The sequence below is a fragment of the Pinus tabuliformis genome, chromosome 1_1, assembly GCF_031772625.1.
Source record: "Pinus tabuliformis cultivar Carrire ecotype Pingquan chromosome 1_1, CPIR1, whole genome shotgun sequence".
NCBI lineage: Eukaryota > Viridiplantae > Streptophyta > Pinopsida > Pinales > Pinaceae > Pinus > Pinus tabuliformis.
Genome location: NC_142297.1, coordinates 533,271,552 through 533,286,250, shown reverse-complemented (window position 1 = coordinate 533,286,250; position 14,699 = coordinate 533,271,552). Strand labels below are relative to the sequence as shown.

At 42.7% G+C, this 14,699-nt stretch overlaps 1 protein-coding gene across 3 annotated transcripts in view; it reads right to left on the bottom strand.

The window, feature by feature from the left end:
- The window catches only part of LOC149214141 (uncharacterized), a 515,106-nt gene that overhangs the window by 467,580 nt on the left and 32,827 nt on the right, over nucleotides 1–14,699 (bottom strand). For 2 of the 3 annotated variants that reach the window (XM_089392204.1, XM_089392206.1), the window contains exons 2-4: nucleotides 10,889–11,467; nucleotides 9,608–10,762; nucleotides 9,182–9,509 (exon numbers count right to left, since the gene is read on the bottom strand). In XM_089392204.1, the coding sequence (XP_089248330.1) occupies nucleotides 9,182–9,509; nucleotides 9,608–10,762; nucleotides 10,889–11,467 (2,062 nt within the window). The remainder of the gene's footprint in view (nucleotides 1–9,181; nucleotides 9,510–9,607; nucleotides 10,763–10,888; nucleotides 11,468–14,699) is intronic. The other variant, XM_089392205.1, reaches the window with a different exon arrangement.

Genomic DNA, 14,699 nt, shown 5'->3' with positions numbered 1-14,699 from the left:
GTGACAATCTGTCAATTCGCCCCCTTGTTCACTATTCAAGCTTAATGTCTCTAATTTTGAATTGAAGGAATTTTGGGATTGTTGCCCCATCAAGCTAACTACCTTGGAGGCACACAAGGTTTTTGTCCCAATTCCTCAGATCCAGTCTCGCTTCTATTTTATACTCTATCATACACCTGTACTTGATATTAATTCTGCATTGATATATCAATTATTTGAGGATCCATACTCTCCAAATACTTCATTTCATAGCTAGCAGACATTACTCCATTAAAATTCCTTCCTACCTTGGAGACACACAAGGTTTTTGTCCCAATTCCTCAGATCCAGTCTCGCTTCTCTCTTATACTCTATCATACACTTGTGCTTGATATTAATTCTGCATTGGTATATCAATTATCTGAGGATGCCTGCTCCCCAAATACTTCATTTCATAGCTAGCAGACATTACTCCATTATGATTCCTTCTAGTTATTATGAATCCATTTGTTGTTCCTAGCTTAGAATGGTGATGATGACTCTGACTTGTTTGTGAAGTGTGCTTTGACACAGATACGAACCTTCATTCCCTATAACTAGGTAAAAGTCTTACCTTTCTATCTTGTCTCACCATGGAGGGGGAGTGTAATATTCCTAATTAGCCATGGCTAATTGGAATATTCGATTTTTCTCAATTTTGCCTTCTATAGTTATTTATAAATAAAAAGGTGAGGGAAAGGGGACATAACTCACTTTTAGAATAAAGTCACTCCCTAGTAGCACAATGTTGTGACTTAAAAAGGAACCAAGGGGGCCAAAGGGGCACGCAAAGATGGAGACCACGCAGACACTTGGAGGGACTACGCAAAAGGAAAGAAACACGTGGCAAGAGAGGAATTTCGTTGGAGGAGGTGGGCCTTGGGATTGAGAGAGGCAAACGCTATAAAGGAGAGAGGAGCCTCCTCATTTTGGCATTCGATTATGAGCATTTGAGCTAGTCACTTCGACTTGGAGTACACTGGTTGTTTAGCCTGTCTACAGCGCTGTTTAGTGCATTGAGTGTCTCTGTTCGGAGATCTCACCCTTAGCCCCAGGGGACTTCGAGTGCCTACTTGGGCAAGGTAGTTTTCAGAAGTCTTTTGTAGTAGGATTGATCTTTGGCGTTGAGGGGGAGCTGAGCATTTGAGGACGGCGCAGTCTTGAGAGAGAGGGACGCAATTCTTCTGGAGGTATTTCCGGATTGGGGGCTTTGTGGAGGATTTGAGCTGGGAGATTGAGCAAGAGACCAGCCCTTGCATATTGGAGGATTTTGGCAAAGTTTTGGAGGATTCTACTCAGTGGCAGCGCAGAGCCTTGAGGGACAGCGTAGATCTCCAAGGGGATGATTCTCGGTGGTCGGCTATTTCAGAAAAGCTTTCTGGGTTTTTCTGGGTTTCTTGTGTAGAGTCTGATTCCAGTGTTTCAGCATTTTCTGAGGAGGGGAACAACCCCAAATCCTCATTTGATTTCCAGCAGTAGCCGCAGCGCAACAGTTCTCCAGCAGCTTGGGCGCAGTTTAGAGAGAGGTCATTCCTTTACTATTCGAAGTGTATTTCTTCACTTGCCTTGTGCAAGTCGAGGTGCCATCTTTCTGATCACCTCCTGTACTCATTCCATTACTCAGTATAATAAAATGGCTTAGCATTTCTCTCTGCATTTCTTGAGTATCTACTTATATCACATGTTTACATTATTATATGTTGCACCACTATTATTTTTATCACTCTCCATATTTGGTTGGGGTTTAATAGGGTTTGGGGAATATCCCTGAAACGGGATATTACAATGGTATCAGAGCATAGATCTGGCTCAGCCTGTGGAGCTAGCAATCTATGACACCGGGGGAAAGCCCTACATCTGTTACAGAGGTAGGAGATACAAAGACACTGGGCGTACATTAGAGAACACCTATGGAGAGGGAGACTGTGTTCGGGTGGTGGACACAGAACAGGAGGAGCCTGTGGTGGACGCAGAACAGGAGGATCCGATGGCAGATGAGGACGGGAAGAGATTTGCGGACATGCTCCTCAAATCAGTGCAGGATCTGTCGAGGCAGATTGAGGTGATGGGGCAGAGATTCACAGCAGTGGAGGCTAGACAACGTGAGAACCCATGGGTTTTCCAGGTTGGTGAGGGATTGTGTACATCTCACCATTTTCTAGAGCAAGGTGCCATTCAGCGTGATATTACTCCGCAGATGGCCTCACATGCCCCTACACGCTCTACCATGCCCACTTTCCTAGGAGCAAACATGGGGGCTAGAGCCCAGCAGGAGGCAGAGCCCAGTCATATGGGCGATTATTTTGCAGAGTACGAGGCCTATGGGCAGGAGTTCAGGGACGCTCTCTCATTCAGAGACTTTGTTCAGCTCCAGCACGATAATAGACCCCGCGACCATCACAAAGGACACCGGCATTATCACGATGGAGACACCCACCGCACAGCTAGTAGATTCCACTTGCCTACGTTTGATGGTTCATCAAACAATTTGGCAAGGTCTTGGGTGGAGACGCTAGACATCTATTTCCAACTTAACCAGATGTCGAAGGCAGAGGCCATCAAGGTGGCGAAATTACATTTGAATGGTGAGGCCCAGGATTGGTGGTTCCATGGGATGGTTACACTCGGACATTCCACAATGACGACGTATGCCGAGTTCACCAGGAGATTGATGGAGAGGTTTGACCGGAGGGATCCGGAACAACATTTTGTTGAGTTGACGAGGCTCAAACAGACCGGGAGCCCTGAGACCTACATCGCAGACTTCTTGAGGGTTTCAGTGATGGTGCCAGATCTATCCATGGCACGAAGGATCTACATGTTTGTGGAGGGGTTAGCAGAGCCACTTCGGGGTCTAGTCAAATCCACTAGACCAGCCACACTCCAGGATGCTATTAGCAGGACCCGGGACTTACAAGATGCCTTACCCAAGACCCGGACACCTTACCCCCAGAGACAGGCTTTCCAGCCTAAGGGGAAGGATGTGAGGATTCCACCTCCAAAGGGGAATCCAGGACGAGCACAGATTGATGATGACGCCAGGAGGGAGTTGAAGAAGAAGCGGTTGTGTTTTACCTGTCAGGAGCCGTGGGCACCAGGACACAGGTGTGCTGCTGGCAAGGCACACTTTATTGAGGTCTTCTCCGAGAGCAGCGGGGAAGAAGATGAGGAGGATGATGTGGAGGCAGGAGATAGTCATGTCGTGCAGGGTCCTTTGCCACCTCCACCACCAGCAGCAGGTGCTGCAGCTTTTCCACCTACCGGAGGGACCCTTGCAGCGTTGCAAGGAGTTCCCAAGTATTTGACGCTGCACGTACGAGGGACAGTACGTGGCCAGCGAGTATCAGTTTTGGTTGACAGTGGGGCCACCCACAACTTCACCAATGCACAAATGGTTGAGCGGAGAGGTATACCGACAGAGAGCTTCGATGGATTTTCAGTTTTGGTCCCAGGAGATCAGACCATGGTGTGTGCTCATTATGTTCCAGAGTTATCAGTGACAATGGGCACCTACACACTGACTGACCACTTCTTCGTGGTCAATATTCCGGACACCAACATAGTACTGGGTGTCCAGTGGCTTATCACTCTTGGGAAGGTCACAACGGACTGGAAGGCCCTAGAGATGGAGTGGGATGATGAGAAGACAACGAGGCATGAGAAGATACGGGGACAGCACACTTACCCTCCTCAGACTATTTTAGCTCATCGGATGGAGGCAGTCTTCCGGAAGGAAGACGTAGAGTGGGCAGTGGAGCTGCATGCATCAAAGGCAGGGACTACAGGGCAGATAGTGCACCCAGAGATACAATCCATCCTTGACCGGTATGCCACAGTATTTGGGGAGATTCTGCCGGGACAGCCACTGGACCGGGGGTTTGAGCACACCATTGAGCTTGAGCAAGGCATACAGGGAGTGATTACTACCCCCTATAGGCATCCCAAGGCCTATCGGGATGAGATTGAGCGAGCCATTCAGGAGTTGCTAGCTCTTGGGCACATTCGGCCGAGCACGAGTCCTTTTGCTTCTTCCGTGGTGTTGGTGAAGAAGAAGGATGGCACATTGAGGATGTGCATTGACTACAAGGCCCTGAATAAGAAGACACTGAAGAACAGGTACCCCATACCCAGGATCGACGAGTTGATGGATGAGTTGAGAGGAGCACGGTTCTTCCCAAAGATTGATTTGAGATCTGGGTACCATCAAATTCGCGTGAGGGAGCAGGACATTCCCAAGACCGCCTTCAGGTGTCACTATAGGCACTTTGAGTTTTTGGTGATGCCCTTCAGGCTAACCAACGCCCTAGCTACATTCTAGTCATGCATGAATCACATCTTCCGCAGTCATTTAAGGAAGTTTGTGTTGGTATTCTTTGATGATATCCTAGTTTACAGCAAGACTTGGGAGGAGCATCTCCAGCACATTGAGACAGTATTGCGCATCTTGGAGGAGCAGCAGTTCTATGCCAAGCTCTCCAAGTGTGAGTTTGTGTTGACGGAGATGTTATACTTGGGACACATCATAGGGGTGGATGGAGTGAGGGTCCACGAGGAGAATATCAAGGCCATCAGAGATTGGCCGGAGCCGAGGAAAGTGACAGAACTCCGAGGATTCATTGGCATTTGTACTTGCTACCGAAAGTTCGTCAAGAGTTTCTCACAGCTTGCTACACCCCTGACAGATCTGATGAGGAAGGGGGCATTCAGTTGGTCGAATACAGCGCAGCGAGCCTTTAACAGGCTCAAGGAGGTTATGAACAATTGCCCAGTACTAGCATTGCCGGATTTTACGCAGCCATTTGTTTTGAAGTGTGATGCGTCGGGAGAGGGGATTGGCGCAGTGTTGATGCAGGGAGGTCACCCTATAGCCTTTGAGAGTCGGAAGCTCCTTCCACACGAGAGGTTGTATTCTATATACGACAAGGAGATGCTAGCCACCATACATGCATTGGCCAAATTCCGGCAGTATTTAGTGGGTAATAGGTTCAGGGTGAGGACTGATCACAACAGCCTCAGGTTCTTTTTGGAGCAGAAGCAGTTACAGGAGAGGCAACAGAAGTGGATCAGTAAGATCCAAGCATATGACTTCAACATTGAGTATGTCAAGGGTAAGAACAACGTGGTAGCAGATGCCCTTTCACGTAGACCAGCCATGTTGTCTCTTGTGAGCTTAGACGCAGACTGGAGGGCTCGACTCTTAGTTGAGTACTCCAAGGACAGATTTGCATGTGAGGTTCTGGATGGGCAGGTGGCAGATGACAGGGACAAGGTGGTCGATGAGATCATCTACTACAGGGACCGGATCTTCTTGACTGAGGGGTCTCAGCTCAAGAAGAAGATGCTTCAGGCATCACATGATTCACCATTGGCCAGCCATCAGGGGTTTACCAAAACCTACAGGGCCATTAGAAAGAGGTTCTCATGGAAGGGCCTCAAGGAGAACGTACTCCAGCATGACCGGGAGTGCAATGTTTGCCAGAGGAACAAGGGGGAGATGAACCATCCCGCAGGATTATTGCAACCTCTTCCCATTCCGGAGGGGAAATGGGAGTGTATTTCGATGGACTTCATCACAGGGTTGCCCATGGTAGAGGGCAACGATTGCATCTTTGTCGTCATTGATCGACTCACAAAGTACTCACACTTTTTCGCCATATTCGCACACTACACAACAGCACAGGTGGCTGAGCTGTTCTTCAGAGAGATCTTCAGGTTACACGGTCTTCCCAAGACCATCACCAGTGACAGGGATAGCCGTTCCATGGGCGGATTTTGGTAGGAGCTTTTCCGATTGGTGGGGACAGAGTTGACACCAAGTACCAGTTATCACACGTAGACGGACGGGCAAACAGAGATAGTTAACAAGTGGCTGGAGGGCTACTTGCGTAACTATGTCAGTGGGCAGCAGCGAGCATGACTGAAGTGGCTGCATCTAGGGGAGTACTGCTACAACACTACGCATCACATGTCCATTGGTATGTCGCCAATCTATGCTTTGTATGGATATCATCCTTTATCTTTTGCTGACGTGATGTTTGGTGCTAGCAAGGCTCCAAGAGCCAAGATTTGGATCCAAGAGAGTCAGGATATTCTCCGAGCTCTCAAGAATAATATGGCTACAACACAGAACCAGTAGACGATGTATGCTGACAGGGGTCACTATGTCAGTGGGCAGCAGCGAGCATGACTAAAGTGGCTGCATCTAGGGGAGTACTGCTACAACACTACGCATCACATGTCCATTGGTATGTCGCCATTCTATGCTTTGTATGGATATCATCCTTTATCTTTTGCTGACGTGATGTTTGGTGCTAGCAAGGCTCCGAGAGCCAAGATTTGGATCCAAGAGAGTCAGGATATTCTCCGAGCTCTCAAGGATAATATGGCTACAGCACAGAACCAGTAGACGCTGTATGCTGACAGGGGTCGGGTGGAGAGACAGTTTGAGGTAGGGTACTTGGTCTACCTACGATTACAGCCATACTGACAATCGTTACTAAAGCAGAGGGGGGCTGAGAAGCTCAAGCCCCGCTTTTATGGGCCATACAGGGTGATACGCAGGATTGGACAGGTTGCATATGAGTTGGAGCTGCCCCAAGGCAGCAAGATTCATAACGTTTTTCATGTATCATGCCTGAAAAAGGCGTTGGGACAACATGTGACAGTGACAGATGAGCTACCACCCGCGGATGATGAGGGGCATTTGGTGTTGCAGCCAGAAGCTATTATTGATACCAGGGAGAGGCAGCTGCGGAGCAAGACGGTCCGGGAATTCTTGGTGAGGTGGAAGAATTTACCGGATGAGGATGCCACTTGGGAGAGTGATAAAATTTTGCAACATCCATCACTTCAATTGCTTGAGGACAAGCCACATTTTGCCGGGGGAGACTGTAATATTCCTAATTAGCCATGGCTAATTGGAATATTCGATTTTGTTCAATTTTGCCTTCTATAGTTATTTATAAATAAAAAGGTGAGGGAAAGGGGACATAACTCGCTTTTAGAATAAAGTCACTCCCTAGTAGCACAACGTCGTGACTTAAAGGGGAGCCAAGGGGGCCAAAGGGGCACGCAGAGATGGAGCCCACACAGACACTTGGAGGGACTACGCAGAAGGAAAGAAACACATGGCAAGAGAGGAATTACGTTGGAGGAGGTGGGCCTTGGGATTGAGAGAGGCAAACGCTATAAAGGAAAGAGGAGCCTCCTCATTTTGGCATTCGATTATGAGCATTTGAGCTAGTCACTTCGACTTGGAGCACGCTAGTTGTTTAGCCTATCTGCAGCACTGTTTAGTGCATTGAGGGTCTCCGTTCGGAGATCTCACCCTTAGCCCTGGGGGACTTCGAGTGCATACTCGGGCAAGGTAGTTTTCAGCAGTCTTTTGCAGTAGGATTGATCTTTGGCGTTGAGGGGGAGCTGAGCATTTAAGGACTGCGCAATCTTGAGAGAGAGGGACGCAGTTCTTCTGGAGGTATTTCCGGATTGGGGGCTTTGTGGAGGATTTGAGCTGGGAGATTGAACAAGGGGCCGGCCCTTGCATATTGGAGGATTTTGGCAGAGTTTCGGGCAGAGTTTTGGAGGATTCTACTCAGTGGCAGCGCAGAGCCATGAGGAACAGCGTAGATCCCCAAGGGGGTGATTATCAGGGGTCGGCTATTTCAGAAAAGCTTTCTGATTTTCTGGGTTTCTTGTGTAGAGTCTGATTCCAGAGTTTCAGCGTTTTTTGAGGAGGGGAACAACGCCAAATCCTCATTTGATTTCCAGCAGTAGCCGCAGCACGGCAGTTCTCCAGCAGCTTGGACGCAATTCAAAGAGAGGCCATTCATTTACTATTCAGAGTGTATTTCTTCACTTGCCTTGTGCAAGTCGAGGTGCCATCTTCCGATCACCTCCTGTACTCATTCCATTACTCAGTATAATAAAATGGCTTAGCATTTCTCTCTACATTTCTTGAGTATCTGCTTATATTTCATGTTTACATTATTATATGTTGCACCACTGTTATTTTTATCACTCTGAGCTTCCCGGTTACTACATCATTTGTATGTATTTGGCTGAGGTTTACTGGGGTTTGGGGAATATCCCTGAAACGGGATATTACAGGGAAGGGAACATAATTGTTCTCAGATTGATGTGTCTTGTCTTGGGCCACCAGGTATTACAAGGGATCAAAGTATGTGGCATAATCACATCACCTCCATAATTAACAATTTCTGCGGTTCCCCTTACATTTCCATCTCATCTATATACATTTCAGTTCCCCGACTTATGAATAGTTTGTCAAATGTCATCATAAAAAGTTTGAATGAAGAAAGGGAAAAATCATGCAAACCAGTCAAATCAAGCCAAAATAATAAGCTGACAGGTAAAGAGAAAGGAAAAATAAAAAAAGAAATATGTACTACTTCAATAAAAAGCCCACCTCTAAAGTCCTAGAATTGAATGTTTATCTAAAAGAAAAAAAAACGATGAAAAAATTAATAAAAAATAACAGAAAAGAAGAGAAAATTATGCCAAAGTAGCAAAATGTTGAATAACAAAGATTCCCTCTCAAAAGTTTGCAATAAATTATTTGAAGATTCCTAGTCATTGACTAGTTGGACCAGAAACAGACTTGATACTTCACTTCATGACTGTGTTTTAGTCCACTGAATTGTGGTCTAGTGGTGGAAATGTAGTGTCACCGTGTTAATAACACAAGTTCACACCCCGGTAGTATTAAGCCCTCAATCATAAGTTGGCAAAGTTTTACAGGATTCATATGAAGCATTCATTCAATTAAAAAAAGAGGAAGAATATGAAAGTCAACTCATAGAGCATTTTGCATTTCTTTGCTTTTTCTCCTTTAATTTAACAATGAGAATGCGCAGTTTGAGAATGTCATTTCTTCTTTTTTCACTTTCCCTTGGCCAACATGCACAGAAACTATTACTTATCAAGGACCAAATTAACTAACTAATAAACATATTAGTACATAAATCACGGCATACTCTTCAAAACATGTCCATTCCGGGGGGTTTCAGTACAGATATGTAACTTGAAATTGGAAAAAACGTTTCTCAACAATAATTTACAAATTTGGACATTATCTAATTAGGACATCGAAAAATAAATAAAAGTTGCATCTTCATATATAAGTAAAACAGAAAAAAGGTATCACCTTTGTACAATTTAGAGAGTATGTACTTGACAACAACAGCCTCTATGATGTTCCTTTTACTCATCCCAAATTTATCTTCCTCTTCTCTTCCGTCTGCAACATTAATAAATTTATATGCTCCATACATTTCAGACGTGAGATAGGTATAACCATATGGCTCCACTTCAACGTTGGGACCATTCTTGATACTGTTATCATAAAACTCTCTATTTGGGAAAAGACTTATCCATGGATGCATGCGATATTGTATATTTAAAATATGGACCGAGTGTCCAAGTTTCTCCAATCTTTCAAAGAGGCTTCTTCCATAGTTCATTTTTTCTGCAAGCTGATGAACCAATCGAAACATAGACTTAGAAACTTTACAAGAACTAGTGGCAAAGTTAAATAAAGAAAAGTCCTTCAGAAAAGCCATTGAAAACAAACCTTACTGATTACTGTTGCAGGCAGCTGTGTCGGATCTCCTATCATAAATGCATGTGTTATACCTGCAATTTGTAGTGCAATTGTAGATTCAGCCTCTTTGAGCTGGGCGGCCTCGTCAATAATCAAACAGTCAAATGGTGCTGCCAAGTTCATGTACTTTTTCCCACAAGATGTTACGGTTGAAAATACCACCTTAGCACGCGACAAACAAAGTTTCAAAATATCTTGGTTGGGGAGTGTTCTTTCACAACATAACTCTCTTTTTAGGAAATGCATACATTCACTTCTACTCGAGCAGAGGGATTCTTTAAAGAGATTCTTATTGTTAATCACACTCTCTCTAAAATTCGCTGTGCACCTTGATGCTTCTTTACAGAATTCTCCATTACCAGAAAAACATTCTCGAAGGCTTTTTTCCTCGAGTGCATTTTCCTGAATTAGATTTACAAAATGCTCAACTACTTTAAATAGGCAATCCAGGTTCTGTTTCTCTGAGATTGATCCTGGATAATCATTTAATAAAATTTTTGCACTGTTAAAAAAGTCTGAGGCTAATTTTTCCAAGCTCTCTCTGATGAACTGTAGAAAATTAATTGCATCCTTCTGCTGTGCTTCATATTGTGAGATTGCCGATTCAAGAAAATCAAGAAGATATGTCACAATCTTCCTCCATCCTTTCAGTGGCTGACAACAATTTTTCAGACGATTCATTCGACATTCAAGAAATATATTCCCCAGATGACCTTCAACATTCAACCGCTCCTCATTTCCAACTAGTACAAGGTCACTTGAAGTCAGAATACAAGATAAATTATCTGTATTAGGGCACTGGTCTGAAGGACTTCTAACTACGTTCAGGAACCTCATTGCGATTTCTGATATTGCAGCATTCGTTGGTGCACACACAAGTACTCTGTACCTCCGATGGAGTAAAACGGAAAGAAGTGAAACCAGCATCGAGGTCTTCCCTGCTCCAGGGGGGCCTTGGATCAGCTTTATACATGGATGCTCTTTGTTTTTAACAGCGTTCACTGCACTAACTACAGCAGATATCTGAGGAACATTCAACTTGTGGGACTCAAAATGCTTGCTTCTGAATCTTTCTATGTCATTTTCATTTTCTTCAACTAAGGCTTCATTAGAGTCCTGCAAAACCTAGTCAGGTTAGACCTCATTCACTGGTTTGTCCACTACATTACAGTTCACTCAAGAGTCAAAACCAATTGACAAAAAAGAAATATTGAAAGTCCTATAAAGGCCTCAAACATTTAAAGTACATACTTCTCTATTGCAGTGTACTGCCTTGTCAAGCATAATAGTCCAATTTGTTTGATCGTCCAAGTCAGTAAGCAAAGCTCTCCAGATTCGCAAATTTGTAGACAGATGACCAACATAAATACCAAAAATTTTATCCTCTGTGTTGCTATTTTGGGAGCAAAATGGATGCATATCTGGAACATATGCTCTCACCTCCAACATATTGCTATCCTGATTCTTACCATCTGTATCTTCACATTGAAACTCAGTTCTACTTACGACAGCTAGCATGTAGTCCCGAAGGTCTTCCACATACTGAGGTACTCTTGACGAGAGTATAAGAATATCCTTTGGTTTGAGAATTAAGCTTTGTTTTCCCTCCCTCTCTCCCATATCATATTCTCTGTCAATAAGCATTTTGTATTCCACCACTGCACCTTTTGATGGCCGTATTTTTTCTGTAAAGTTTACAGCTGCATTTGGAGCTTCAGAGATAGATTTAAGAGTATTGTGGAGTTCAGCCCTCGTTTCTTCTATGAGAGGTGTAATAAAAGAGCCAAGGTACTCCTCTACGGACTCAAACCTCTCTGGGATATATTTAACCTGAAAGAGCCATCAAGGAGCTTTGTATAAAAAATTCAGTTTTGTATAAAAAACTTTGCAAAATGAAAGTACGTCAAGCACTAGGATTGAATCTATGCAACAAACGTTAGAATTCTTGTGGAATATCATGTCAACTATTCTGCAAAATTGAAGTAGCTCAAGGCCACTCTATGAAACAAAATTTAGAAAGTTCATGTAATATCATGGCAACTATCCTGCAAAATTAAAGCATCTAGAGCTCACCAACAACAGCAGAAGGTAATTAATGCAATGAAGAAAGAGCATTATCACCGACCATATCATCAAAAGACCTTGGAAAAGTATTAAAACATGGATAGCAGGCCATGGTAATCTTAAGCCCAACAACCTACACCATTAGATTTTCGCAGTAAAACTATTCTTCAATACCTTCTATTTTACTCAAGGTTCAACCTGGTATTTTTTTTTCAAATCTTGAAGGTAAACAGGCGTATATAGGAAGCATTACGTCACTAGATTAACATAGCAAACAATTAGTCATTGTGCTTAGGAAGATGTTTTTAAGGTAATAAATAGGAAATATTGGCATTATGCTATGACCCCAAACAACAAAATTTCCATAAAGACAGAAAGAGCGTCAGCACCGACCATATCATAAAAAGACTTTGGAAAAGTGTTAAAACATGTACAGCAGGTCATGGTAATCTTAAGCCCAACAATCTACATCATTAGATTTTAGCACTAAAAATATTTTTCGATACCTTTATTTTACACAAGGTTCATCCTGGTATTTATTATTTCAACGCGAAAGGAAGCAGGTGTATAGAGGAAGCATTACATCACTAGATTAACATAGCAAACAATTAATCATTGTTCATAGGAAGATTTTGTTAAGGTAATAAATAAGAAACATTGGCATTATGCTATGACCCAAAATAACAGGATTTTTATAAACAGAGTTAGCTTTATGCAACTGTAATGTATTCCAACACAAAGGACATATTTTTTTATACCCATATTGAGGTCAGGTATTTGACTATCATATAACAGGGGTAAAATGTGCATCATTTTCTGATAAAGGACAGCTGACAGTTTCTCAGGAAGGGCAAAGAACAGCTACTGTAAATCCTAGAAAAGAGAAAACTGGATCGAATTTTGATGAAACAGCAACAGGTAATCCAGGTCCTGTGGATATTGGACGAGTTATTCCAAATCATAATGAAGAAATTGTTTCAAACTATATGCAGACTCTTGGCTAAAATATGAACAATGAAGCTTAAATTTTATGCTTTAATATATGGCATAAAAGCTTGAATGAAATTGGGATATAAATCCACTATAGAAGGGGATTCAGAACTGGTAATCAGTTTAACGTGAAAGTCCGATAAGGGGATTCATAACTGGTAATCAGTTTAACGTGAAAGGCCGATAACCAATCCAATCGGAAGCTAGAGAGTCATTACGATATTAAGTTACAAAATGAGGGATGGGCACTGAATTTTTGCATGTTCGAAGACTACAAATAAAATGGCTAATGCTAACCGACAAAGCAAATAAATGGCTAGATTCCAATCTTTATATGCCAGTATACTAGATATCAGCGAGCCAAATAGGAAAATGATTTGGGAAATGCAATCCAAGATATCAGTTGGGCCGTGGTCCAGCAGATAGGTGGGAGTTAACCACAACTACCACATGTTGGATTTTCAGGCCCCCACCCCATAATGATTCTTACCTCAAAATCCCTAACGCAAGATGTCCAATGAGTTTCAATCCCACTACGACAAAAAATTGTGTAGTTTCTTTTGCGCGCACAAAAAAAAGGCAATCCAAGGGAAAGTTATCAGAAACAGAACCTGATGGGAACTGGAATTTCCATAATCATGAACCAAACTGAAACTAGACAGGACTGGCCTAAAAACTGGGTTTGAAAAAGCAGTGGACTACATATAGCATCAAATATTCAAATTATGACTGAAAAATCGTATATTCAGGTACATCAATGTAAATCCAAACCATTAACAACAAAATATGTAGAAGTTTATTCATGTATATAGAATGTAATGATGAATATAGCTTAAGGATAAATAGCCAATTGGCATCTAGAAATAATTTTTGAAATATCTAATATTTAAATTTATGTGGGAAATTCCATAGACATTGAAGTTCTAAATAGTCTTGGAGTCGACAAATCACCATATCATAATCAATTGAGTAAATGGCTCATCTCATCACACTAACTCAGCTGAATCCAAGAATCGTAAGTTTAATCAGTGAGGCTTGAACCATTGTTATCAGTAGATGTTTTCAATCATTTAGCACCACTAGGAATCATATAGGTGTCAACTAGCTGGCAGCGTGATTTGACCTGTTGCTGAAAAATCTAGCATACCTTGTGACAGGACTCACAAGGCAAGGGCCAGATGTTATGGCAACAATGAGGAAAGATTCCCACTGTCACCTCAGCCATCGTCCTACTGCTGTCTAGTGGAATTTCACAAGAAGGGAAGCTTCTGTGTATTCACCTATGAGGGTTTTATAATGAGAGAGCTCAATGTGATATGAAAGCCTAGGGAAAGATACTTCAAAACAAAATAGGCTCAAGTCTTGTGTATAAAGAAACAAATATTTTAACCCTAAACTAGTCAAGGACTAATACTACAGGCTAGGGTTTATAAATATACAGCGATAGAGGAGCATCCTAACATGTAGGAGTCAAAGGAAGGATTTAGGACTAATACTACAGGCTAGGGTTTATAAATATACAGTGATAGAGGAGCATCCTAACATGCAGAATTTAGGCCAACAAAGGAAACAAGGAAACCCTTAAATAGGCTTCAAGTTGAAGCTCAGCAAGGGACTAGAGTTTTAATGACATAAAGGAGCTTGAAAAGGTGACATCAACTCTAATTCGAGAGATTTTGAATCAATAAATGCTAGATTTTTCATTTATAAGTAAAACAAAGGCAAAAATGGAGTTTCATCCACTAATGTCTACCCCCAACTCAACCTATACCAATTCTGCCCTAGAAAAAGCACTAGTGACTTGCCTTGAGAAGCCTAGGAGATGAAGAAAAAGAGAACTTTTGGTGTTTTGATAATTTTTTATTAACACAAACCCTAACCAGTGCCTAATCCTCCTTGGGCTAATGCAGTTTTGGAGCGAACTTCAAAGAAGAATGTAAAATACTTGAAGGGGGAAAAATAATTTTCCTCTTCCAAAACACTAGCTATCTTCTTTGTGAGGGGAGAA